The sequence below is a fragment of the Lacerta agilis genome, chromosome 1 (assembly GCF_009819535.1).
Source record: "Lacerta agilis isolate rLacAgi1 chromosome 1, rLacAgi1.pri, whole genome shotgun sequence".
In the NCBI taxonomy this organism is placed as follows: domain Eukaryota; kingdom Metazoa; phylum Chordata; class Lepidosauria; order Squamata; family Lacertidae; genus Lacerta; species Lacerta agilis.
Genome location: NC_046312.1, coordinates 12,099,708 through 12,127,096, shown reverse-complemented (window position 1 = coordinate 12,127,096; position 27,389 = coordinate 12,099,708). Strand labels below are relative to the sequence as shown.

The 27,389-nt window shown below is 44.4% G+C and overlaps 1 protein-coding gene across 1 annotated transcript in view; it reads left to right on the top strand.

Moving 5' to 3' along the window:
• Nucleotides 1-10,936: 10,936 nt before the first annotated feature.
• Nucleotides 10,937-27,389, top strand: part of C1H14orf180 (chromosome 1 C14orf180 homolog) — a 29,417-nt gene continuing 12,964 nt past the window's right edge. The window contains exons 1-2 of the mRNA XM_033172838.1: nucleotides 10,937-11,077; nucleotides 14,917-15,049. Of these exons, the coding sequence (XP_033028729.1) occupies nucleotides 11,060-11,077; nucleotides 14,917-15,049 (151 nt within the window). The 5' untranslated portion in view covers nucleotides 10,937-11,059. The remainder of the gene's footprint in view (nucleotides 11,078-14,916; nucleotides 15,050-27,389) is intronic.

Genomic DNA, 27,389 nt, shown 5'->3' with positions numbered 1-27,389 from the left:
CTAAACATGCTTGTGGGTTTCCCATATGCATGATCTGGTTGGCCACCGCGAGAACAGAATGGTGGACCAGATGGACCATTGGCCTGAACCAGCAGACTCTTGTTATGTTCAGGACCAGTGTTGCCATCTCACTTGCCCACCAACAAAAAATAGCCTGGAACCGGGAAACTTGTGAGTGGCGATCCTTTCATCTTCCATTCTGTGGACATGACCAAGCCAGCATAAACGTTGCTGAGACAGGAGTGTGAACATGCTGGGAATGTGGGCTTGGGAGAGCACATCTTTGCTTGGAATTCTGTCTTGCCATGTGATGCCCAAAATCTTCCTGGTGCAGTGCATGTGGAAGGCGTTCAGGCATTGCTCCTGATGGCAAGTTAGTTACTCGCGACTCAGCACGCAAGCCTGGTGGATCATAGAATCATAGAATCCAGGGTTCCATCTGTTGGCTCTTCTGCAGCATCTTCAACTCCACAGAACATTAAATTGTGGAGCTGGGCTGAAGGAAAGAAATCTGAAAATCTCAGGTTGCGTTTTTGCTTTAAAGCTACATTTCGAAACTCTCACATCTGAAATAAAATTTAAACACTGACAAGCAAAGGTTTTTGCTTTCTTGCTGAAAATGTCATAAACATGGTGGATGCATGCTTGCAGATAGAAGGTGACATCTTCCACGCCCTAAAAGTTGCCTTGATGGGTGGCCCTCTTTTCTGAGTATTTGAGAGTTCTACTCAGGCAGCATAGGGTGCATGGGTAAGGTTGCCATATGTTGAAGAGCAAAAAAGAGGACACATTTCATAGAATCATAGAGTTGGAAGAGACCACAAGGGCCATCCAGTCCAACCCCCTGCCAAGCAGGAAACACCATCAAAGCATTCTTGACAGATGGCTGTCAAGTCTTTGCTTAAAGACCTCCAGAGAAAGAGACTCCACCACACTCCTTGGCAGCAAATTCCACTGCCGAACAGCTCTTACTGTCAGGAAGTTCTTCCTAATGTTTAGGTGGAATCTTCTTTCTTGTAGTTTGAATCCATTGCCCTGTGTCCGCTTCTCTGGAGCAGCAGAAAACAACCTTTCTCCCTCCTCTATATGACATCCTTTGATATATTTGAACATGGCTATCATATCACCCCTTAACCTTCTCTTCTCCAGGCTAAACATACCCAGCTCCCTAAGCCGTTCCTCATAAGGCATCGTTTCCAGGCCTTTGACCATTTTGGTTACCCTCCTCTGGACACGTTCCAGCTTGTCAGTATCCTTCTTGAACTGTGGTGCCCAGAACTGGACACAGTATTCCAGGTGAGGTCTGACCAGAGCGGAATACAGTGGTACTATTACTTCCCTTGATCTAGATGCTATACTCCTATCTTCATCTTGGTATTAGATGTGAGCATCACATTCTCCCACACCCTTCTGGAGAAGTGAGCCATTGCTGTAGCTGCCTTGCCAATTTGCTTGTCCAGTACAGCGCCAATGGAGAGGTTGCTGGTATTGGTGGACCACAAGGAAGCAAAATCTTCTACCACCTCAATCATCTGTTCCACAGCAAGCTTGATTCAGGAACCAATCCCATTGGCAGATCAAAGATGTAACAAACGTGCAGTTTCCCACCCTGCTGTAATATATGTCTAACCTGGGGACGACGACGATGAGGTAATTCTAATTTATTTTAAGAAATACTACTGTATTATGTACTGCTGAGCGCCCATTCTGTGGCTCCATTCTGGTTGCAGCTTTCATCCTTCTGTCGTTCTAGCCTAGTTCACTGCAGCTTAGAAAGTAGTGCTTAACTTTAGATAAATCATGGTGATGTTTTCCCCAGCAGCCCAGCAGTGGTTTTCCTTTTAGGGAATTAGCCCTGATCTCCATTTATCCCTAAACCTCATCTGTAGACTTTTTAAAGGAAAAAGCTGAGCAGCTGGAATGTTCATAAACATGCCAGAGCGTTAAAGAAGCTGAGACAAAAGCGCTGGTTCTTTCAGAGACTGTACATAGTGTTCGGCCCTGCCTTTTGGGAGCTGGAGAGCAAAGTTGCTTCCAGACTGGTTATTTATCAAGCACTCATCCTGATTTGCTTGCAGAGAATTTACATGACACCGGCTGTTTATTAAGTATCCATTCTGATTTGTTTGGGGGTTTCTACAATGTTGTTTCAGCCACTATCCCATGCTCTGTAGTGCATTTCCCCATCACTTTCCTTACCGCAGAAACTCTTTCTCTCTTTCCTTTCTTGATGTGGGCTGCAATAGTGCCAAAAAGCACTTTTAATTTTGCCATGTGACTTTGTCAGTTTGAGATTGACTCCTTCCTGCAAAACAATGACTTAGGTTGCAAACACTCCATACATGCAAAGCACATTCCCCACCCCAAAGAATCCTGGGAAATGTAGTTTACCCCTCACAGATCTAGAATTCCAACCACCCTTTAACACTTCATGTGTGTGTGCATGCATTGAATTTATACTGTCTGGAAGTGTCCTCAATTTATATGTGTTTTTTGTAATAATTTGGGGAAACCACAATTTTTCTGAATATCAGTCCAACCCTTGCTTTCAGCTTGATGCCTTTTTACTTTATTTATGACCCAGAAGAAAAAGCATCCTTAAAGCTGACTGAGAGATGACTTTTTGACTGTGCAAACACATACAGTGGTATGCCTCACGTTAAGAACTTAATTTGCTCTGGAGGTCTGTTCTTAAACTGAAACTGTTCTTAACCTGAGGTACCACTTTAGCTAATGGGGCCTCCCGCTGCTGCCGCACTGCCACTGCCCGATTTCTGTTCTCATCCTGAAGCAAAGTTCTTAACCCGAGCTACTATTTCTGGGTTAGTGGAGTCTGTAACCTGAAGCGTCTGTAACCCGAGGTACCACTGTACAAGGAAAACCTTTTGAGGTGCGAGGGCTGCAGGTTCAAAAGCATGAGTCTACAGTATTTCAGTTTTCAAGAGCAACAGGAGGAAGTGGAGACCGAGATACAAACGAAGAGATACAAACGAAAGCTTTCATAGGTCAAGAGGAGCCTGTATCTATTCCACAGGCTGTAGCTGTTCTGCTGCTGCTGCTGCTTCTTGGCACTGACGTTTCCCCTCACTTGATCTTCGGACAAATGACAGGAGTGTTAAACATGCTGCTCCAATATACACAGGCGGAAAAACTCTGTATGTAGCTCATTTGCAGATGGAGCTCCTGGCAAGCGGCACCATCATCCATGGAAGCTCCGGAAAGTAAGTGACTTTCTAGAAACGTCCAGTAATCTGACTCTTCTCCTTATGTTTCTGCTGTGCTGAACATTAAAAAAAAAAAGGTATGCTAGAGATATGCACTGAGGGGGTTCTCCTTTCGATGAGATTTGTTCTGAATTTGTTGTTAGAATCTAGGGGATTATAAGTGAGACCTTCTTCATGAAACACAGATCCTTTGCTGCGAGGCTGCAGCCCTTCCCTGAGCAGAGTTGAAAACAGAACATTATGTTGATTGAGTGTGTTGGTGGCAAAAAACAAACAAACCCTCTTTCAATCCAAGTTGAATGTTGGTCTTAAGGAGAGAGGATTTAGAGTTCAAGTTCTTGGCCTAGTACCAACTGACGCAGGGGTTGGAGTCAGGAGTCAAGGCAGTGTCTTGTGCAAGGAGGTTGCAGTGTTGCAACCTTGGGCAGTATTTTTTCTGCAAGGTCACAATCTTCTCCAAGGTTCATCCTTGCAGCCCTGCACACACCTGGGCAGTCCATGACTGGACCAGCTGGAATTGTTTCAAGGGCAAGATAGTTGTGGTCCAGTTACTTCTGCCAAGGTAAAAAAAAGAGGGGAGTAAAGGACCCCTGGATGGTTAAGTCCAGCCAATGGGGTTGCGGCACTCATCTCACTTTCAGGCCAAGGGAGCCGGCGTTTGTCCACAGACAGCTTTTTGCATCATGTGGGCCACTCTTCCTCTTCCTCCTCCAGCCGGTGGTGGTCCTGCTCTTGGGGGCTTTTCCTTCTCTGGGCCGTGGCAGAAACTCGAGCAGGTGAGAATGACCACAGACACATGTCTGGAAAGTCCCCGGGAACAGCCTGCTCAGGCTCAGTATACGTTTAGGGGAAACCCGGTTCCAAGGAAGAAGGCAGGGAGGGAGGAGCAGTCGGACACCTTTCTGGAACAGCCTGCCTCTTGTTTTCACCCCCCGCTGCCCCTTTTCAGAGCCTGCCCTTGCTGAGAGATGGAACATTTTTTAAAAATGCTCATGGAGACGCCGCTCGTTTGGAGCTGAAACGGCACCGAGCGCTGATAGGTCGAGGCTGCTCAGGTTCTAACATTTCAAAAGCAAACAACAACAAAAAAGTGGTCGTTCTCACCTTCCCACCCCTCCGCCAGCGACAGAGTGGCGGGGGAGGGGGGAGCAGCCCAAAATCGGGCTTCTCCGCAGGGCCGGTGTTAGGAATTGGCGGGGGGGAGGCGCCAGAAGGGGATCTCGCCTAGGGCGCAAAACACCCTAGCACCGGCCCTGCATGTGGCCAGCATGACTAAACTGCTCCTGGCACAACGGAACACCGTGACGGAAACCAGAGCGCACGGAAACGCCGTTTACCTTCCCACCACAGTGGTACCTATTTATCTACTTGCACTGGTGTGCTTTTGAAATGCTAGGTTGGCAGGAGCTAGGACAGAGCAACGGGAGCTCATTCCATCGTGGGGATTCGAACCGCCGAGCTTCCAATTGGCAAGCCCAAGAGGCTCAGTGTGGTTTAGACCACAATGCCAATCAGCCTGCTATCACCAGGCTGGAGGCTAGAGGGCAGAGGTGAATGTGTGTGGAAACTAGCCTACTGATGGAAAGATATTCTACACATCCAGTTGTAATTTTATGGTGGAGTCCCTTTTTTAGATGATATTGCTTCACATACTTAAAAACATTGTAAGCCAGAGCCACTGCATCTGGGCTTCTCCTGCTCCTGTGGCTGAGCAAGGCCCTGGGCTTCTGTCCCAAAGACCTACTTTGATTGTGCCACCAGTCAGAGAAACTGCCTCCTCCGTCCCCAAAATGTACAGGCTGAGCAGAGAAGTAACAGACCTGCAGTTCCTGAAACAACATCCACCCCTTCTCAAAGAAACAGCTGCTTCTTGACAACTAGATGCAGAACTGGAAATTTATTTCCCTGGCCAAATTGAATTTTTTTCCCCTGGCTAAAGGCAAACAGTCTCTTTTGCTGTGTACATCCACCCAGGCCGAAAGCTGATTTCAGCCTCCATCGTAGGAACGGAGGAAGCTTTCAAATGCCATGTCAGAGAGCAGCACTCTTCCCTCCTGGGGTCTCCAGCCATTGGTATTCAGAAGTATTGCTGCATCCAACTATGGAGGCAGAACACAGTCTTTACCTCCATGAACTTGTTTAACCCTCTTTTCAAGCCATCCAAGTGGAGGGGGGGGGAATCACTGTGGTGGGAACAGGGATATTGGGGTAGGCAGGTCCGGCGCAACCATTGGGCAGAGGGAGACAACCACCTCTGGGTTGCAGCACCTCCCTGGATGTTGCCCTCTGTTGGAAGGTAGAAGCATGAGAGTGACATAAACTAGCCAGCAGCCCTTCGGTGTGCTGGCGGATGCTGCTAGCTTGTTGCCAGTGTGAGTCAGCTCTCAGTCCATTCACTTTCTGAACATGGGAAGGGGAGCCATCTTGTCCTTTGCCTCAGGCAGCAAAAAGTCTCGGGCCAGCTATGAGTTGGGGCAGGGCTGTACATGCCATGCCCGCTCCATGCTTGATTCTTCCACATGCCCTGTGAATGCCTGAACAGAACTCTTTATTGCCCATCATAGAATTGTAGAGTTGGAAGGGACCGTGAGAGTCATCTAGCCCAACCCCTTGCAAATACCAAATGACATCTATTATTTGTGCCCAAGCCAATAAAGAAGACTCCATCTAGCTCAGACCAATGCAGCTGAGGATAGTACAGCCTCTTCTAGATCTGCCTCTAGGTCTGTCTCTCATATCCTAAGCCCTCCTTTCCCTGCAGAAAGTAAAAAGGACGCAACATTTTTCATGCAAAATCCACACCGCAACTTTCTATGGCTTTCGTGTTTGCAGACATCATGAAGCAAAAGAAGAATCAATTTCTCTGTGACTTTATGCCCTTCCTCCTCCTCCTCCTCTCCTTTTAATTTGATCCAGCAATAAAACTACTCAGCCGTAGGAGTAAAAAAAAAAAAATCTAGGAAAATCGCACAGCTAAACGCTCTGTTGGCAAAGTCTGCTTCAACAGCAAAGTGTTTGGTTCTGCTTTCAGATTCCGTTATGAGCTGCATAGATCCCTCATTGGTCTGAGAAGCGGCCTGCCAGTCTTTTGGCCTGCCAGTCTTCGCTGAAGCCTTCTCCCTTTCTGAGCAATTCAAGTCCCTTCATTTAATTTCAATGGAAACTTTAGTGTTTTAAGCCCTGGCCGGTCTGCAGCTGAACGGCTCATCTCTGGATCTTGTTTCCAGGTCTCAAGAGGACTGGATTTGATCACCTCGTCTGATTACATCTTTGACAGCTTTAAAGGAATTTGCACAAGGGGAAAGGAGAACAGCGGTGGCTCCCGTGAAGGTTTGGGAGCCGGGACTCCAAAGTTTGATGCACCTGCCGGAGACTTCAGAGTACACCTTGCCCTGCAAGGAAAAGGTACAAACCTCAGCCAGGTGTGTGTGTGTGTGTGTGTGTGTGTGTGTGTGTCCCCAGTTTTGTCTTTCAGTAAAATAAGAAACTGCCTTATATTGAGGCTGAACATTGGTCCATCTAGCTCAATACTGGCTGCACTTTCCAGGGCTTCACATGGAGGTGTCTCTCAGTTCTACCTGGAGAATTTGGGACCTTCTGCAAGCAAACCAGATGCTCTGTCACTGAGCTACAGCCCTTCGCCATACAATCTTTCAGCTTTGACCTTGAAACAAAGTCTTGTAATGGACAGAAACACATATTTGCGGGGGGGGGGCGTCCTTTGAAAGTCAGCCATCCTGCTGTTTATTTTTAATGCAATGTGCTTTAAAAAAAATCTCCCCCTCCAATAGCAAACAGCTGTTGAGTGGATGATAGGTGCTCAACAGCTCATTCTTCTTGTGCAACTGTTACACAACTGCCAGTACAATACTTGTAAATTCCCTTCTGCAACAACTTCCTGTCGGTGCAACAAGTGTCCCACTAAGTGACTTTCACTTAGCACTACTTCTTCTTATTATTATTATTATTATTAAAATTTGTATACCACCCTTCATTGTCAGATCTCAGGGCAGTTCATGACAAATTCACGGTATTGGATGCAACCCCATTTCCCCCCAATGCTTTTTAAGAAGGATCCCATATTGTGAAGGAAATGTGGTACAGTTGAATAGAACACTCACATAGCCTTAAGGGTACAGTGGTACCTCAGGTTACATACGCTTCTGGTTACATACTCCGCTAATCCATAAATAACGCTTCAGGTTAAGAACTTTGCTTCAGGATAAGAACAGAAATCGTGCTCTGGCGGCACAGCGGGAGAGGAAGGTCCCATGAGCTAAAGAGGTGCTTCAGGTTAAGAACAGTTTCAGGTTGAGAACGGAACTCCGGAACGGATTAAGTACGTAACCAGAGGTACCGCTGTATATCGCCTTGCATGAAAAGCAGCAGCAGCGGTGGTGGGGGACCTTCCTTCTGTATCGGCTTCCATGGGTGTTCAACTAATTTTATATCTGCCTTTGGAGAGATGTTCCCACACAGCCCAAACCACTAACTTTGTAGCAGCCCGCTAATATTGCGTACAGTTCTGTCGAGCTCACTTCAAACAGGATATTAATGAGTTGGAAAATATCTACATTGGCTGCCAGCATGTTTCTGAGCACAATTGAAAGTGTAGGTGCTCTAAATGGCCTCAGCCCAGTATACCTGAAGGAGCATCTCCACCCCAATCGTTCAGCCCAGACACTGGGGTCCAGCTCTGAGGGCCTTCTGGCGGTTCCCTCACTGCGAGAAGCCAAGTTACAGGGAAGCAGGCAGAGGGCCTTCTCAGTAGTGGCACCCACCCTGTGGAACGCCCTCCCACCAGATGTCAAGTAGATAAGACATCCGAAGGAAGCCCTGCATAGGAACATTTTTAATGTTTGATGTTTAACTGTGGTCTCATCATTTATTGGAAGTCACCCAGAGTGGCTTGGGCTACCCAGTCAGATGAGTAGCATATTTATTATTATTATTATTATTATTATTATTATTATTATTATTATCGAAATGATCAAGGGCAGGGTTCCCTATGAAGGAAGGTTGCAACATTTGAGATTTTTTTAGTTTGGAGAAAAGGCATATAAGAGGTGACATTGTAGAAATCTATAAAATTATGTGTGGCACGGAGAAAGTGGACAGAGAAAAGTTTTTCCTCCCTCTCTTAATTGGGTTGCAATGGGACATGATGTTTGTGGTTGTTTTACATGGCTCTGTATAATTGCACCTGACAAAGGGGAACCCCATCCTTTGCTCTTGCTGCGAAAAGAGGCTATACCCTATTATTTACCAAATGCGTCCAGAACATTAGAGCTGGAACGTTGAACGGAGGATCGGTTGACGCGTGGGAAGCTAGCAGAACAGTGGAAGCATCCTTCCTGATTAATTCATTATCAGCCCGTTGGGCGAGCCTGATACACCGGCTTCCAGTTACACCAGCACACTTTGCTGCCTGCTATTACACGATTTTGTTTTCAGATTGTACGAGATAAGGTTACTTCATTATTAATATATGCACAACTGCACACATATATATACATAAATGTTGTATCTGTGCCGGAGCACACAGCCTCTGGAAGTGTTAATAGTTAAGATAAACTAAGTCCATTATCACTGGGAATGACTATTTCTATGACCCTATTTGCAATAAAACCAGATTCAATGATATGAGAAAATTGCTGGGTTTTGGAATAATTGAACCAGGCTGCATGAACCCGTACAAAGGCATCATTTACAAAGTACTTTGCTTGTCTCAAGTATTTATTCCTGCAGAAGGAAATGGGGGGGAAGAAGAGTTCATATTGTTTATGCTGTTTTCCTATGTGCATTCTCTGTCTTTATCTATATCTATCATCTATCTATCTATGTATCCTCTCTCTATCTATCTATGTATCATCTACAGTGGTGCCCCGCTAGACGAATGCCTCGCTAGATGAAAAACTCACTAGACGAATGGCATTCGCTAGCGGAAGGCTGCCCCGCAAGACGAAAATGTCAATGGGGCTGCCTCGCAAGACGATTTTTTAAGCAAAAAACCGCTACTTGTATTGGTACTTCGCTAGACGAAAAAATCGCTCTACGAAGACACTCATAGAACGAATTATTTTTGTCTAGCGGGGCACCACTGTATCTATCATCATCTATCTATCCACACACACACAATGTCTACTGTTAGACTTCCCATTTCCTCCCTTGGAAAGGGCAAGAGTGGAACTGTGAGCTTCTGTTGATTCACATTCCTCTTTAGAAGAGTTGGCAGTGATCGAGAAGACCTCTCGCTCACTCAACAAACGTTGTAAGTGCCTGTTCACGTACTATTCATTTAAACAGTCAACATACACATATACAGCTTGTATCAAAAAATATCATCTTGCCCTTATATACCCAATGGATCAGTGCATTCTGCAGGAGAGAGCAACATGCAGATACCATCTGATCAAGAGCCCCTTTCCACATGATGTCGAAACCAGGCACCTACCCTACAAATTCCCCCCATGTTACGTATCAAACTGGTACCCTCTTCATAGTCTTTTCTGTGCCTCTCTAAACATGAAATATGAAGAAATGCTCACCCAGCACTTTCTTGGACTAGGTGGCCCTTTGGTCCAGCAGACTCTATTGGTCTTCTTTTGTTCTGTTGTCCACATCAAAGTAAGATTCAACTGCCAGGCTGATGGCCAATGGCAGCAAAATGTCTTCGGCCAGGAGCTGAGCTCTAATGGTTTTCATACCCATCATCAATGTTTTTGATTGTCATGGCTTCAGGTCTGCTTGAGAGCATCTCCGTGACCATGGGGCAGTGGCTGTGAGGAAGCTGCGTGTTTTTGCTGGAGCAGGAAGGACATAAGTGCCCAGGTAACTGCTGCAAACTCTGTAATCGCATGTAATCGCACTTTGGGCAGGCCTGGTACCCAGCAGTTTTAGATAGCCCGTGGTTGCAGTGGTTGGACTAGGATTTCTGAGCATTGGTCTAGCTGGTTCGGTATTGTTGGCATATAGAGTCTATATGCAGAAGAACCCTACCTGAGAAGGTTGTGGTGAGGATCGCAAGGGGAGGGGAGGAACCATGAACACCACCTTCAGCTCCTTGAAGGAAAGGTGGGATATAACAAAAATAGGGCCAGCCCATACCACTGCCTGTCCTGTGACATGCATACTGGCAGTGCTGAATGGCTAATTCTGCAAGCCACCATTTTTAATTTCCCAGAATGCCCCTGATGGAGCAGTGTCCCGTGGCATCGTCCTGCTGCCGCCACCAAGCTGATGTAGGAGAGGGCCCAACAGAGACCACCTTGCCAAGGACCACATAAAGCCAGTTCTGACTAAGAACCTAGGAAGCTGCCTTATAGAGAGTCCGTCTTGGTCTATCTCACTCAGTATTCTCTATACTGGCAGGGGTTTCCCAGGACTTCATATGGAAGTCTTTCCCAGCCATACCTTGAGATGCTGGAGATAGAGCCTGGGACCATTCGGGTGCAGTGCATGTGCTCTGCCACTGAGCTACAGGGCTTCTTCCCCTGAATACTTTGTGTGCACAACCCACCCAAAGCATCTCATTTTGCAGATAATAATAATAATAATAATAATAATAATAATAATAATAATAATAATTTATTTGTACCCCACCCATCTGGCTGAGTTTCCCCAGCTACTCTGGGCAGGGTTCAACATCTGTGCAGCTCGCATTCATTTCGGTGGGTCTTATGCAGAAGAGCCTCTCACTAGTAACTTGGCCAATCTGTGCTAACTGAGTTATGCAATCCTTGCAGAAGCCATGAACCAGCAAAGTTCCCAGGACTTTCGGAAGTTCCGCAGGTGTCCATTTTTTGCAGCATGAAGGCATTCCTGCAGATTCTCCAATGCACTGTGAAAGAAAGGTAAGGTGGATTCTTGGAATACTTCTCCAAGCTGTTGCTACCATTGTGTTCCCAGCCCACAGAAGCACTGGGCATTCTCTGGTGGCAAGAGATGGACCTGTGCTGCTGTCACTATGTCCATGGACAGGAATAGGCAGAGATTGGCTCAGTTGCAGTGATGTGGGGCTCTAGAGTTAGGGACTTGGAGAACCTATTTGAATTTCCAGGTTACATGAGCTGTTTTTTAAATGTGGGGGTGGATCTACACACAGCAAAAAAAAAAACACACACACACTATGAGTCAGAAATTAAATCGTGTTAACAAAAGAAAAAACCATTATGTAAAATCGCATAGATTTTTTTTTACTCTACACCGCCATCTGGTGTTGCATGTTTATAACGCATCCAAAACACTGTTGTTTGACTAATGTAACTGAGTCCAAAGTGCTAGTAATGGTAACAAACCATGGGCTAGTTTTGCATTGTTTTTAATTTTTAGTTTTAAATTGTTGTAACTTGCCCTGGGACCTCATGGTGTAGGGAAGAAATGTGAAATTTCAGTAACCTTCTCATACTCTCCAACACTTTGAAGTCAAAATCTGGGACGCCATCTTTCTGGATGCCGTCTCCCCCCCCCCCCCCATTATTTTTTTAATTGCAAGAGCAGGGCAGCCATTTTGGTTGTGGCAATTTCGCGAGATTTTGCGAAATTGCCACAACCAAAATATTGCTGGGGGGGGGGGGGTCATGCTACGAAATCACACGAGAAAACCTTGCTGGGGGGGGGTCATGCTACGAAATCACACGAGATCACATCAACCAAAAAGGCCGCCGTTCTCTCGTGATAAAAACAGGACGTCACGGTTTTCTGGGACACTTCCAGGGTATGCATTCTAGAAACAATGAGCAAATGGCACTTAGGGACGCGGGTGGCACTGTGGGTTAAACCACAGAGCCTAGGGCTTGCCGATCAGAAGATCAGCGGTTTGAATCCCTGCGACGGGGCGAGCTCCCGTTGTTTGGTCCCAGCTCCTGCCAACCTAGCAGTTCGAAAGCACGTCAAAGTGCAAGTAGATAAATAGGTACCACTCCGGCGGGAAGGTAAACGGCGTTTCCATGCACTGTTCTGGTTCGCCAGAAGCGGCTTAGTCATGCTGGCCACGTGACCCGGAAGCTGTCTGCGGACAAATGCAGGCTCCCTCGGCCTATAGAGCAAGATGAGCGCCGCAACCCCAGAGTCGTCCGCGACTGGACCTAACGGTTCGGGGAACCTTTACCTTTACTACATATATATATTGTTGCAAAGGGGCTGCAGCCCACAAACTTCCCAAATGACGGACAAAGCTTCCATTGTTGTGCAGCTTATAGTGACCCAGTAACTATTTTGTCCGTGTAGCTATTCCTGAGGCATTCATAACTTGGCAGTTTTATGGTAATCGAGATCAGCATTAGACTTCTCCATCTCACCCAGCAATAAAGAGGCTTCATATCTGAAAGGCTTTTATAGGGCTTTCGTCCTGGTCTTAGGAAGAACACAAAGGCAACGGGGTCGACAAATAGCCCTAGGAAAACAAAAGAATCAGCTCTTGCATGTGCTATTGACGTGGCAGGAACAATAATAATAAAAAAACATATTTCAGCAATCATCGCCGAGCCATCTTGACTGAAAGATGTATGTTTAATTATGGCAGATCCCCAGAGTTTTACCAAGGACTTTTTAAAGCAAATCCTCTGCAACAGTAAATCATGCCTTTTCCCAACTAAAATTCCATCAATAGTTTTACTGAAATATCTGTAGGAAATCCTAATGTTCAAATCCCGCTTTATTACTGTAATAATGGATCTAATTTGTAAAACAGATAAAATGTGGCCTTAACGATATTGGCATGGGAGAGATATACAATCCCTTCCCAGCTAGGTTGTCTTCTGGCTATGTTAGGGTTGCTTTATTTCAAAAAGTAAATAAAACCAGGGCGCCTCGAAAGTTGTTGAGCTTTTACAAAAATGCAATAAAAAAACCACACAACAAAAACCCACAATTTGACTTGTCTAAGATCCAGGACAAGGCACCAACTTTTGGAAATTGCCCCGGACATCAGTTCCGCCTTTGAAATCCAGAAGTATGGCAGCCCTGGGCTATTTTAATTCCTAGAGAAAAACCAAGACAAAGGAATGAGGGCAATCATTCTATTGGGGGGAGGGAGAGAGAGAGGGAGAGAGAGAGAGAGAGAGAGAGAGAGAGAGAGAGAGAGAGAACTGTTGAAAGCAGAGTAAGTGCCCACACTCAGTGGGAGAACACTTGTTTTGCATGCAAAAGGCATACCCTGCAACATTTTTGTCAGTGCCGGAGCACCTTCAGGTTTGCCACTCTGGCATGAGTCAGAAGGGTCATCAGGATTGCGCCAGAGCGCCTTCTGGTCTGGTGCTCTGGCCTGACCCTGCTAACTCGCCCCAGAGTGAGCATCTTTTGGACCAAACAACAGGATGTTCTGGGATGCAAACAGAAGCCTGGATTGACTTCTCTGATTCCGGGATGTCCCACTTAAAACGGGACAGTTAGCAGGTATGAAAAGGCCCCAGGTTAAATCTCTGGCATCTCTAGGTAGGGCTGGAAATGTTCCCTAACCAAGACCACGGAGAGCTGCCGCCAGTCAGTGTAAACAGTAGTGAGCTGGATGGGCCGATGCTCCGAAGCTGTATAAGGCAGCTTCCTGTGTTTGAGCTGAGCTGCAATCGCTCAGAGGACATTTTTCAGAGAAGATCTGAGATTTTTCTTTCTCATCCTCCACACTCACTAGAAAAAAGAGGCCTAGGCTACTAGGCACAATGGCTATGTTCTGCCCCCACTGTCAGGGGCAGCATGCCTCTGAATGCCAGCTTCTGGGAATCCCAAGTGGGGAGAGTGATGTTGCAATCAGGTCCTGCTTTTTGACTTCTCATAGGCATCTGGTCGGCCACTGTGAGAACAGGATGCTGGACTAGATGGGCCATTGGCCTGGTCCAGCAGGTTCTTCTTTTGTCTTGGATGGGTTTGGGTGTTTATGTATCCATTGGTGAAAGCGAGGTTGCCGTTGGAGCTCAGCTGAAACATGGGGTTGAGGTTCATGATTTTGGTCATCCCCGCTCCCCAGAAATAGCCACCCATGGCAATGTTTCATGGGGGGCATGAAAGTGTTTGGTGGGCAGCGGGAAGAATGTGTTCGCCTACTGCTGAGACAACATATAATAATAATATATGCATGAATTCTCCCCCCACCATTGAGGATGAGAGCAAAGTACCAGTATTTTATATGCCCTCACGAGATGACACCACATGCTCCATACTCATTGGCTGTCTGGTCATCATATTCATTACGCCATCCCTTAATGGCTGGGATCACAGAATGAATGCGAAAAAATGTTTAACTAAGAAGATAGCTCAGTTGGTTAGAGCGTGGCGCCGATAATGCCAAGGTTGCAGGTTCTATCCCCGTATAGGACAGCTGCATATTCAGTTGGACTAGATCAGGCATGGCAAAACTCTTTTGGGACTACAACTCCCATCATCCCTAGTTAACAGGACCAGTGGTCAGGGATGATGAGAATTGTAGTCCCAAAACAGCTTGAGGGCCTGGACTAGATGATCCTCAAGGTCCCTTCCAACTCTGCAATCCTGTGATTGTAAGAGAGCGGATTGGTGCTGAAGCAGCATACCCAAATAGTGACAAAACCTTTCCCATAAGTGGGAAGTTGAGGAGTGCCGCCCCCTCAGAAACAGACGTTTTGCCCCAGTAAAAAGATGGGTTCAATAATTCAATGTAGCTCTGGTCGTCTGTGTGCATGTGTGCATAGATAGATATAGATACTGTTTATCTTTTTAGACTCACTACACCAAAAGCCCTCCTTCCATATTGAGGAAAAGATCGTCCGTGAACAAAGCTCTCAGCCAGAAGCAAAAAGTAGGGAGAAGAGTTCGTTTCCAGGAACCAGAAGAAATTATTGGACGTGTTCATGGTATGCTTGAAATATGACACTAACAACTCCAAGTTGGTCTTTCTCATACCCTGTCCCTTTGAGGTTTTATTTGCAAGCTCTAACCATCTGTTTACCCTAGAACTGTCACTGAGGCCTTTTCATTGTACCTAGAGCCACGCTGAAGACCCTCTTGGGACTTCCAGAGGCATGGTTGACTGGAATAGAAACTAATTATAAGAAATCAGTTGCTGGATTGAACAAGGTATAACTAGAGGCTGAGAAGAAGAGCACTCTGGGAAGGCAGATGCACGTCAAGGCTCCGTTGGCTTGTGTGGAGGCCACACAAACCCAAAAAGCCTGCTCTAGTCTTCCGGTTAGGTGCCGAGTCAATGGCGGACGGGAGTCCGATGGCTCCGTCCTCCGTTAGGCGATAGGGATCTCCGTGCCTGCGCCACGGGTCCCTTAAAGCCACGGGAAGAGCGTCCCGTGGACCGACGGCTTCGTGGGTCCCAGACGTGCTGTCTCCGCTCCTGATTTACCCTCGTAAGGGGGAGAATCGGGTGAGCGGAGCCCCAGCACGGGACTGAAGAAGCGACTGCCTGCGGAGGATCAAAGCAGCGATCCCGCCAGACTTGAGCACCCGGCACTTCCTACACAGAAACTTCCAAAGAAACTCTGTAAGTTAAAATATTGGATTATTCTACAAGTTTAAAGAGCACTGCTTGCAGAGGAAACTTTAAAAGGAAGCCTGTTCCCTTTGAACTGTTTGCGCGAGCTTGGTAGCGCTAAAAGACCAAAGCCGCGGCTAACGGGAAAGTTTTGCGAACTCTGCCAAACTTTTTAAAAGTGATTTAAAAGTTGTTTAAAGTTTGTTTAAAGATCCAAAAACAGTTGATATGGCAAAAGAAGAAGCCCCTCACCCTCTGGATTAGGATTCCGGGTCAGTAGCGGGCTGGGATATATTGTTGCCATTTTTTTCTTTGTTGGTGTTCCAGTGTTACAGTGACTGTTTACCAGTGGAGATACTTTGACTCTTTTGCAGCCAGATACAAGCTATTTTATAGACTTGGTGGTTACATTGCAAGTGAGAAACAGATACTGACTTGGGCTATTTAAAATAGACTCTTCTTGGCTTTAAGGAACTTATAACTTTTGAAAAATCTGAACTCTTGCCTAAAAGTTGGATTACTGGACTGTTGTGGATTCCTGGCTCAGCAGCCTCTTTGTTCTCAGAAGCTAGCTGCAGGCCACCTGGTGTTTACTTTTGGGACTGTTGGTCTTCTGCTGTGAATGTCTGAGATTGTCACTACAGCAACTGGAGTGACCTTGAGATTACAGTTACAGAGCCCACAGGGAATGGAACTTAGATCTAAAGGAACTGGCTCTGAAAAAAGGAAAGGCTCTGTTTCCTTAACCCTGCAGGAACAAATGGAGAAACTGGTTGCAAGTGTTGCAGAAATCGCAGCAGGTTTGAAAAGTGTCACCGATGGGCTGAAGCAAACACAAGAATCGGTGAATACTATTGGTGCATCAGTAAATACCACAGTCAACTCTGCAATTGAAAAACTCCAAGTGGATATTAAGGCTGATATTAAAACCTCTACCCAGATTTTAGAAAAATCAATTGGTCAAATTGAGGAAAATGTAAAAAAGAACAGAGAAGAAATTAATAAAATTGGGCAGGAGGTGACTACGTTAAAAAAGGATTCTGAGGAAATCAAAGTGGTCAGAGAAAAAATAAAAAAGGTGGAGGAAAAATTGGACAATTTAGATTTGGAGCAGCTAGAAAATATTGGAACACGGCAGAGAACTGTGGAAGAGTCTCTCGCTTTTCTGCAACTACATCAGAGGGAAGGAAACATAAGAATAAGGGGTCTTCCAGAATTGGAGGGGGAAGACCTAAAAGCCTATATTGTGGAACTATTTTCAACTTTTTGGGAGTTAGAAGAGGTGAATGTCTCAGCACGCATAGTGAAGGCCTTCAGATTTGGACCAAGAGGCTCCAGAGGAAAGAAAAGCACTAAAACAGTCAGTGACTGTTTGATTGTGCTGCATGATAGACACGACAGAGATTATTTTCTGGATTTACACTACAGAAACAACCTGGTGGTACAGCAGAACAAAGTAATTTTTTATAAGGATATCCCCAGATTTTTTTTGGAAAAAAGAGCTCCTTATAACGACCTGGTGACGGAGCTAAGAAGAAGAAAAATCTCCTTCAGTTGGGAATTTCCAGAAGGCCTGGCATTTACGTTTGAAGGGAAAAAGATAAAAATAAGGTCCCTGGCGGAAAAGCAAAAGTTCTTGGACAAGCATCTGGAATTCTTTAAAGGAACCCCATTAGACTCAGCACAGCTCTACAAGTTTCCAGAGGTATTCCCACCACCGTCGGGATCACCAGGACCAAGCCAAGATCCAGAACAAGAAAAGAAAGGAGAGGCAACTGGAGGAGAGGAATAAACAAAGAAATGGCGCTCAAGTTAATGACCTGGAATGTTCGGGGATTGAATCAGAGACCAAAGAGACGCAGAGTATTTTACAGCATAGAAAAGAAGAATTTGGACATAATATGTTTACAGGAAACCCACATAGTCCGGCGTCACAGAAGACTACTACAGAACAAAAAATTAGGCCAAGAGTTCATATCATCGGACAAGGTCAAGAAGAGAGGAGTAGTGATTTATGCAAAGGAGAAATATAGCCCAAGACAGCTATTTAAAGATGAAGAAGGGAGATACATCGCAATTGAAATTAACGTACAAGGCGAAAAATTTCTGATTCTGGGACTTTATGCACCAAATGATGGAAAGTCGATTTTTTACAAAAAAATACATGATTTGCTGCTGGATTATTTGGACTATAAGGTAGTTTGCCTCGGAGATTTTAATGGGGCAGTTTCCACATTAATGGATAGATCTCAGAGAACAAAACTAACAAATGATGGGAAACTCCCAAAGACTTTTTTTGAAATGGTGGACAATCTGAATTTGGTGGACTCTTGGAGATTAAAAAACCCCACAGAAACAGAGGCAACGTACTTCAGTGAATCGCAGAAGTCATGGTCGAGGATAGATTATATCTGGATCTCGAATGAATTGGCTCCAAAACTACAAAAAGCAGAAATCGGTCCCAAAACGCTTTCAGACCATAATCCGGTGCAGGTAAACTTAAAAATGATTTCCAAGGATTCTTTCAGGTGGAGAATGGATGATGCATTGATGAGAGATACCAAGCTAGTAGAAAGAGCGGCGAAAAAGATGAAAGAATATTTTCAAATAAATTGGAACTCAGAAGTGGAGAAAAGGATTGCTTGGGATGCAAGTAAAGCAGTAATGAGAGGATTCCTCATTAGTGAAAAGGCAAAAAAGAAGAAACAACAAAATGCAGAAATGGAGAGATTGTTGAAATTAATCAAAGGAAAGGAAAAAGAATTAAGAGGACATCCCAGATGTGTTAAAATCCAAAAAGAAATTAAATACTTGCAATCTCAATATGCGAATATTATGAATCAAGATATCGAATGGAAAGTGAAAATGATGAAACAAAGAACATTTGAATCTGCAAATAAATGTGGAAAACTACTAGCTTGGCAATTAAAGAAAAGACAAAAGGCAAATGTCATCAGTAAATTGGTAGTAAATGGAAAAAATGTAGAGAAACCGGAGGAAATCAGATGGTGTTTTCAGAGATTTTATAAGCAACTGTACAAGGAGGAGAAGATAGATGAAGCAGAGATAGACCGATTTCTGGAAAAGAATGGACTGCAAAAGGTCCCAGAGGAAAAATTAATAACTCTCAACCACCCAATAACGACACAAGAAATAGAAGATGCAATAAACAACATGCAATTGGGGAAGGCTCCAGGACCGGATGGATTAACAGCAAAATATTATAAGATATTGAAAGACTGGCTATCACAGCCGTTAAGAGAAATTTGCAATGGAATACTAGAAGGAAATAGGGCACCAGAAACGTGGAAAGAAGCCTTTATCACACTGATTTTAAAACCAGATACTGATAAGACTCTAATGAAAAACTATCGTCCAATATCCCTTTTGAATGTGGATTATAAAATTTTTGCAAATGTTTTGGCTACAAGGTTGAAAAGAGTGCTGAAAGACCATATTCATAGAGACCAAGCAGGTTTCTTACCAGGAAGACAAATAAGTAATAATACGAGAATTATTGTGGACATTTTAGAAAAACTGGAGAGAGACATAAATACAGATGCAGCACTATTGTTTGTTGATGCAGAGAAAGCTTTTGATAAAGTATCTTGGATATTTATGAAAAAGAATTTGGAAAAAATGGGAGTTGGAGAAAAATTCTTAAATGGCATTAAGGCCATTTATACAGAACAAAGAGCAAAAGTCATTGTGAACAGTGTGATATCGGAGGAGATTGAAGTAGAGAAAGGAACAAGACAAGGGTGCCCTATTTCCCCTTTACTTTTCATTACGGTCCTGGAAGTCCTTCTAAATATGATTCGGAAAGATAAACAGACAAAAGGAATTAAAGTGGGAGAGAAGGAATACAAATTACGCGCCTTCGCGGACGATTTGATGCTATCCCTGCAAGAACCAGAAAGCAGTGTCCCCAGAGCTTTGGAATTAATTGAACAATTTGGACTTGTAGCTGGCTTCAAATTAAATAAGCAGAAAACCAAAGTTTTAGGTAAAAATATGAGTGCAGAACAGATTCAAAGAATTCAAGATGCCACAGGCCTCAATTTTGTCAAATCTGTAAAATATCTAGGTATCAATCTCACAAATAAGAACTTGAACCTGTATAAGGATAATTATGAAAAATTGTGGACGGAGATAAAAAAAGACATGGAGATCTGGACAAGACTTAAACTATCGTTAATGGGAAGAATAGCAGTGGTTAAAATGAATGTCCTACCAAGGATGCTGTTTTTATTCCAAGCCATACCAATTCTGGATAAACTAGACTGTTTTAAGAAATGGCAAAAGGACCTATCGAAATTTATATGGCAGGGCAAAAAGCCAAGAATAAAATTTAAGATTTTAACAGATTCTAAAGACAGAGGAGGCTTTGCCCTGCCGGACTTAAGACTTTACTTTGAAGCAGCGGCCTTTTGCTGGCTAAAAGATTGGTTTAAGTTAGAGAACGTCGATGTGTTGGACTTGGAAGGTCATGATAATATGTTTGGGTGGCACGCATACCTTTGGTACGACAAGGTTAAGATCCACAGAACTTTTAAGACTCATATAGTTAGAAAATCCTTGTATCAGGTTTGGACTAGATATAAAGACTTGTTAGAGAGAAAGACCCCTAGATGGATCTCTCCAGTGGAGGCCAAGGCCTATAAGAGACCGAACATGTCTGCAAACTGGTTAAGATATATGGACATATTGCAGCAGGAAGGGGACTCTTTTAAGCTAAAAAGCTATGATCAGGTGAAAAGCCAGGTCCCCGACTGGCTGCACTATCATCAGGTGTTTGAAACATTTAAGATGGACAAAAAAGTTGGTTTTCAAGTAGAAAAATCAAAACTGGAAACAGAACTGATAGAATCGAACTTTAAGAACCTTTCCAAAATGTATAATCTTTTGCTAGAGTGGCATACGAAAGATGAACTGGTTAAATCATCAATGATAGATTGGGCGAAAGATATAGGACATAACATCATGATGGATGACTGGGAGAGATTGTGGCAAAAAGGTATCAAATTTACTGCTTGTCATAGTTTAAGAGAAAACATAATGAAAATGGTTTATAGATGGTACTTGACACCAGTTAAGATAGCTAAGATGAATACCAAAATGTCAGATGTATGTTGGAAATGTAAACATGCGAAAGGTACCTTTTATCATATGTGGTGGCTGTGCCCAGCGGTAAATGCTTTCTGGGATAAGATTTACAATGAGTTGAAGAAGGTAATGAAAGTTACCTTTTGTAAGAAACCAGAGGCATTTCTTCTGAGCATGACCAACGAAGAGATACCCAGTCAGGACAGAGTGTTTTTTATGTATGCCACAACAGCAGCTAGAATATTATTGGCAAGAACATGGAAAGGGGAAGAGATACCAACGGTGGAAGAATGGCAGATGAAGATGATGGAATACATGGAACTCGCAGAACTGACCGGCAGAATCCGGGACCAGAGGGAGGAGACGGTGTCACGAGAGTGGAAAAAATTTAAAGACTATTTAGTTAAATCAGTAAAATTGAATATTTGAGCAGAGATAATTAGAGGCTTTAGTAGGGTTATATTTGATAAAATTGGCAAAAGAAAATTTTTGAATGAATGATTTATTTGTCAAATAGGAGTTAAGTTTTGATATTAAGATAAGATTTATAGTTGATTAAGATCTTGATTGTGTAAAGTTAAGCATATCAAAAATTCGAGCAATTGTTAAATGAACAAGATATAAAGCTACCTTTAAGATGTTTTTGACTTTGACGACAGTGGAGGGAATGGGGGAAGTCCCCAAATTAAGAAGTTAGTAACAAGGAAAGTACAAAGATAGGTAATGGTTAAGGTATGTATATGTTCTTTTTTCTTTTTATGTTTATTGGTATTGTTATTGTTATTGTTTTGATTGTTGTTTTTATGCCTTGTGTTGTTGTTTAATTTTGTTCTTTGGTGTTTTATTGGAAAATAATAAAATCTTATAAAAAAAAAAAAAAAAAGCCTGCTCTAATTTCACAAATATTGACCGGGTTTCATATTCTCCTCTTTATGCTGCCAGAGTTAAGAGTGAAATGCACAGAGACAGAATCTGCAGGAGTGTGTTTCTGTAAGCCATGGAACCATAGCTTTGGGAAGGAACCTTGGTGTCATCCAGTCCAAGGAAGCTAGTACAACAATTTGCCTGATAGAGATGATGCTAAGCTCTCTCTCTCTCTCTCTCTCTCTCTCTCTCTCTCTCTCTCTCTCTCTCTCTTTCTCTCTCTCTCTCTTTGGCAATCACTCATGGCCAAATAAGATTGTCTTCCATAAACTCGGTTTTAACAGTGGGTCCGTAAGTGACTGTGGAAGCCAATTCTGGATTCACATGTCCTTCCACAGTGGGGACATAGGTTCTGGGTTGGGGTTGACCATGGTGAGGGTTTGCCAAACGTGTCTTCCTCTTAGCATGTTTCTCCCTTTCATCTTGAGTTTGAGCATCTTTAAAGGCTGTTCTCCAACTGGAGCGCTCTCAGGCCAGTGTTTCCCAGTTGTCGGTGTTTATACTACATTTTTTTTTAAGATTTGCCTTGAGAGAGTCTTTGAACCTCATTTGTTGACCTGGACCAGCATTATGCTTTCCATTTTTAAGTTGGTAATACAGTAGTTGCTTTGGAAGACAATAATCAGGCATCCGTACAACATGTCCAACGAAGTTGATGTTGAAGAATCATCGCTTCGACACTGGTGATCTTTGCTTCTTCCAGTACACTGGCATTAGTTGGCCTGTCTTCCCAAGTGATGTGTAATCATTTTTGGGGACAATGTTGATGGAATCTTTCGAGGAGTTGGAGATGGTTTTTATAAGTGGTCCATGTTTCACAAGCATACAGTAAGATAAGCACTACAGCACACCTCAACATTACAACTGGGAAGGGCCATAGCTTAGTGATAGAACATCTGGCTTGCATGCAGAAGGTCATAGGCTCAATCCCCAGAATCTCCAGGTAGGGCTGGGAATGCCTCCTGCCTGGGACCCTGGAAAGCCACTGTCAGTCAGTGTAGACCAGGGGCTGGCAAGGCTTACCGGCCATGGGCCGGATCACTCCCGTAGAGATTGTCCGTGGGCAGACCAGCGCAGCGCGACGCCAGAAATCAGGTCTGCGCATGTCCGCGGCACCAGAAATCACTTCTGTGCATGCCCAGACAATGGAAATCGTGCCTGCGCAGAAGCAATTTTCGGCGTCTGGGCATGCACAGAAGTGATTTCCAGTATCTGTGCATGCACAGATGCGATTTCCGGCGCCACTCGGTGAGTCCCCGCATGGGGGACTCACTGAGTGGGCAGCTCAGCTCAGGGGTGGCTTGGGGGCCAGTAAAACGGTCTTCGTGGGCTGTACCCGGTCCATGGGCCGCACGTTGCCAACCCCTGGTGTAGACAATACTCAGCTGGATGGACTGACAGGACTGACTCGGTAAGGCAGCTTCCTATGTAGTAACAGAGCTGAGTTCAGTAGTTCCCAGCAGCAGACATCATGCTTAGGACTGCATCTTTTCAACCCACATTCTGCCTTCTGTCATTTACACCAGCTGTTATAGAGTTATCTGGAGCCCTAAGTCCAAAATGGAAAACTCACACCTGAAATGTTTTGGTAAGACAGGGAGGGGAGCGGGGAACAGGGTAAAGGATCCTCATTTTTTGGCTGCCAGCTCCGCCACTTGTGTGCTTCAGCGTACACAGTCTCTGACAAATGTGATTTTGCTGTGTATTAACACACACGCCATCAATACAGCTGAGCTACGGATTGGGAAATAAAAACTTTCTGGCACCAAAGACATTTTTCCATTTGCAGTACATTTCTTCCTAAATCTCAACTTGTGTGGGTGTGCTTTTTTTTTATCAACAAATGCCATTCCAAAACACTGTTGGATGATAGATCCACAATGTAATAAGAGTCGCTTTAAAAAAAAAGAAGAGGAGCTTATTCCCCTCACACCCACCCACCTCCTAGCATTTTATTGTGTTACATTTTCTTTTGGGAAATAATACAGAGGACTGGTTACAAAGTCCTTGTTTTCTTGCAATGGGCTATATTTCTGCAACAAGAGCAAACCCATCAACATTGCCATTCATCTTTGAGACGAAATGAACATTTACCCAAAGTATTCTCTGCTCGAGACATTCAATAAAACTCCTATCTTTCCAATCGCCGGGCATGATTATGTTTTAAAATCCTGAAACGGAGCTTTAAGATAACTACCACAAATGCATAATCTAGGGTCTGAGGAATTAAATCGTGTAATCTCTTTGGAGGGGAAAGGGGGGAGGGTTCTCAATTCTCTGAATATCAATATCCTTGCAAAGTTTTCAATTCATGTTTTCCTGCCTTTCCAATTGCAGCTGTTGTTGGTATTTTAGCATGGGAGGTGGGGTTTGCATAGGCAAGCGAATGCTATAAAAATTGTGCTGGGCACCACCGTTCAACACCCCACACCCCACCCTGTGCATGACTTCCAGTCAACTCAGCTGTAATTTCTTTCTATTTCTATTTCTATTTCTTTTTTCTTTCTTCTAACACACTATTATTCCAATTTCTTGTTTATTTACAGTTCCCCTTTGTTGTCTAACTTATTTAATACCCAATAGTTGTAACGGAACTTGTTCATTATAATAGGAGATTTAACTTTTCAACATAATTTTTCAAGGTGGTGGGTAGAGTGTGATGAAGATAAGGAAAGTATGATGGAGTGTTTGGTTTTTAAGATGTTTAAAAATGTTTGTAGGTTGTGTATGTCTTGTCGGAAATATGTGTATGTATTATAATTGGAAAATAAATATAAAATTGTGCTGGGAGCACAGAGGGACGGAGAGAGAATAGGTCAAAGTGGGTTACAAATCGCCAGTTTTTTAATCGGTTGCAGTGGGGACGGGGGGGGGGGCATTTTTTACAGCACGATACTCCTCGACTCCCATGAACTTGCAGCCAGTCCTATCCTTCATGGCACGTATCTAAACACTTTGATATGATGGACACAATTGGGATTCCCCCTCCCCCTAAAAACGATACTTTGCAAAGACCTGTGGGTGTTTGTGCAAGATGTTCCAATGAAAAATAACATTTCAGCTTCCCTACAGCACCAAAGAGCCCTCTCACCCCTATAAACTCTCAGAATGCTTTCCATTTGCAGCTATAAATACTATGACATTATTATCTGCTCCCTGTAATGTTTTCAGAAAGTTCCATTTCCTTGTTTCACCCGTCATGGCTCTTCTTGCACGTGTGTGTGTGTATGTTCTGTCTCATCACAAAGCTTCAACAGAGACGGGAGAATGTTTATCTGAGAACAGATCCCAACACATGTGTTGGAATTTCCCCTTTCACAACAGACTGTTCCGTTTAGCGGCACATCTGCTGATTGTCATCAAGGACAAGCTGCATGTTAACTCAGCAAACTCACAGTCTGAATCCCACAGCTGCTGAGTTAATGATGGAGACGGCGGGGGGGGGGGGACAGAATAAGACAGGAAAAGGGAGAATGGTGGGTGGGAAGAGAAGAGGCTTAATCAGGGGTCGGCAAGGTTTACCTAGCCTGGGACGGTTCAGTCCAGCGGAGATTTCTCTGTGGCCCGGCTCGTGCGTGAGCGTGAGAATGCACGACCGCAATTTCCATCGTCTGCATCTGCACAGATGCGATTTCCAGTGCCGCGGAAGCGAGTTCCCGTGCCGCGCTGTGCCGGTTTAGCACAGCCCGCAGATGGCTCGGTTTGGGGGTGGCTTGTGGGCTGGTTAAATGACCCCCCTGGGCCGCTTGTGACCCATGGGCCTTAGGTTTCCGACCCCTGGGCTTAATCACAGGTGCCAACTCCCTGGGGTCCTGGGTGCCCAAACACCCACAAAATTCCCCATGAAGGGGCCGGGCATGCACAAATTTCGGTGCCAGGGCCATGCATGCTGCATGGCACCCATGGCCCCAGGCACCCACAGTTGTGGGGGCCAAGATGGCACTTCTGGGCTTAATCATTCCTATACCCATCTATTCTCCTCTTGCAAGACTATTTTTTCTCAATTTTGGGGCTAGGGATAATTTGATACATTGCACACACACAAAAGAAGAAGAGAAAAGCAACTGGTTTCAGTTTTACAAACTGATACCAGGGTGAGGTTCTAAACATCTTTACTAAAATGTAGCTTCTCTGCTGAAAATCGCATACAGTGGTACCTCGGAAGTCAAACGGAATCCGTTCTGGGAGTCCTTTTGACTCCCAAAACATTCGGAAAACACAAAGCGCAGCTTCTGATTGGTTGCAGGAAGCTCCTGCAACCAATCGGAAGCCGCGGAAGCCGCGGAAGCCGCGTTGGACGTTCAGGTTCCAAAGAACGTTCGCAAACTGCAACACTCACTTCCGGGTTTGCGGCGTTCGGGAGGCGAAACGTCCAAATACCAAGGCGTTTGGGATCCAAGGTACGACTGTACTGTCTCTTTTTCTCCTGACTATGTACAACTGACTGTGTACAGCTCTGTGTTGCATGCAACCTCATTTACATTTACAAACCCCGGAGGAGCAGAGATACTTACAACTCCCAGCTAGGTATTTTACTCAGCTCGAGGTCCCATCCCACAGAAGGGCATTCACACTGGCCCGAAATCATGTTCTGCCATCTGCCGTATTGGATGGGAGGTATAGGTGGGTTCCTTTGGGTGACAGACTCTGTCCATGCAACTCCGGAGAAGTAGAGACTACAGACCACGTGCTTCTCCGTTGCCGCTTTTATAGGGCTTTACGGAATGAACTTATCTCTCCGCTACTGGGTGTCCCAAAGAACACTCATTGGCTCCTCTCAGATGCCAACCCTAAGGTCACAGCTGCGGTGGCAAAGTTCTGTGCTGTCGCTATTAAGCTTCGGTCTGCACAAATAGGTGGCTCCTGATCCTTCTTTCGATTTAAGTATTATAATAATCTAAATTGTCGATTCTTTTAATTAATTTTAAATTTATTCTTTTAAAGCAATAATTATTAATTTTAATGTACTTTAATTTTGAGACGGCCAACCCCTTTTAGATCAAATCTCAGATTAATTTTAAATTGCATTTATTATTGATTCTGTATGCGTCTTTGTGTGTGTGTGTGTGTGTGTGTGTGTGTGCTGGTCGTCGACCATAATAAAAAACTACTACATTTACAAACACTTGTAAGGCACTCAGATTGCATCTCTTCCCACTGTCTTAAGATTTAACTCGTGACAAAGTCAGGAGAGGAGTCCCGACCTGACTTAACACACCCTATGGAAAAGTAATGGCTATATGCCTAAAGCTTTCTTTTACAACAACTTACAGACAATGCAATTAAAAACAATATTTTATGTAAGTTAAACATATAGCTTCAACACTCTTGGATTCGTTGTTGCCGCTTGGGGCTCAGGTAGCCTTTGTACCACAGAGTGCCTTCCATCAGCTTTGACTGGTGGTCCAGTGATGCCCCTATCTGGACAAGGAGGGCCTAACACCTGGTGTCTCTGCTCTGGTAACCTCTAGGCTAGATGACTGCAATGTATTATATGTGGGGCTGCCTCAGAAGATTGTTCAGAAACTTCAGTTGGTGCATAACTGGGTGGCGCCAGGTTGCTCACCAGGGTAAAATGGTTTGAGCATATTACACCAATCCTGACCTGACTGCACTTGCTGCCAATTAGTTTCTGGGCTCAGTTCAAAGTGCTGGCTTTGACCTATTAAGCTCTAAACAGC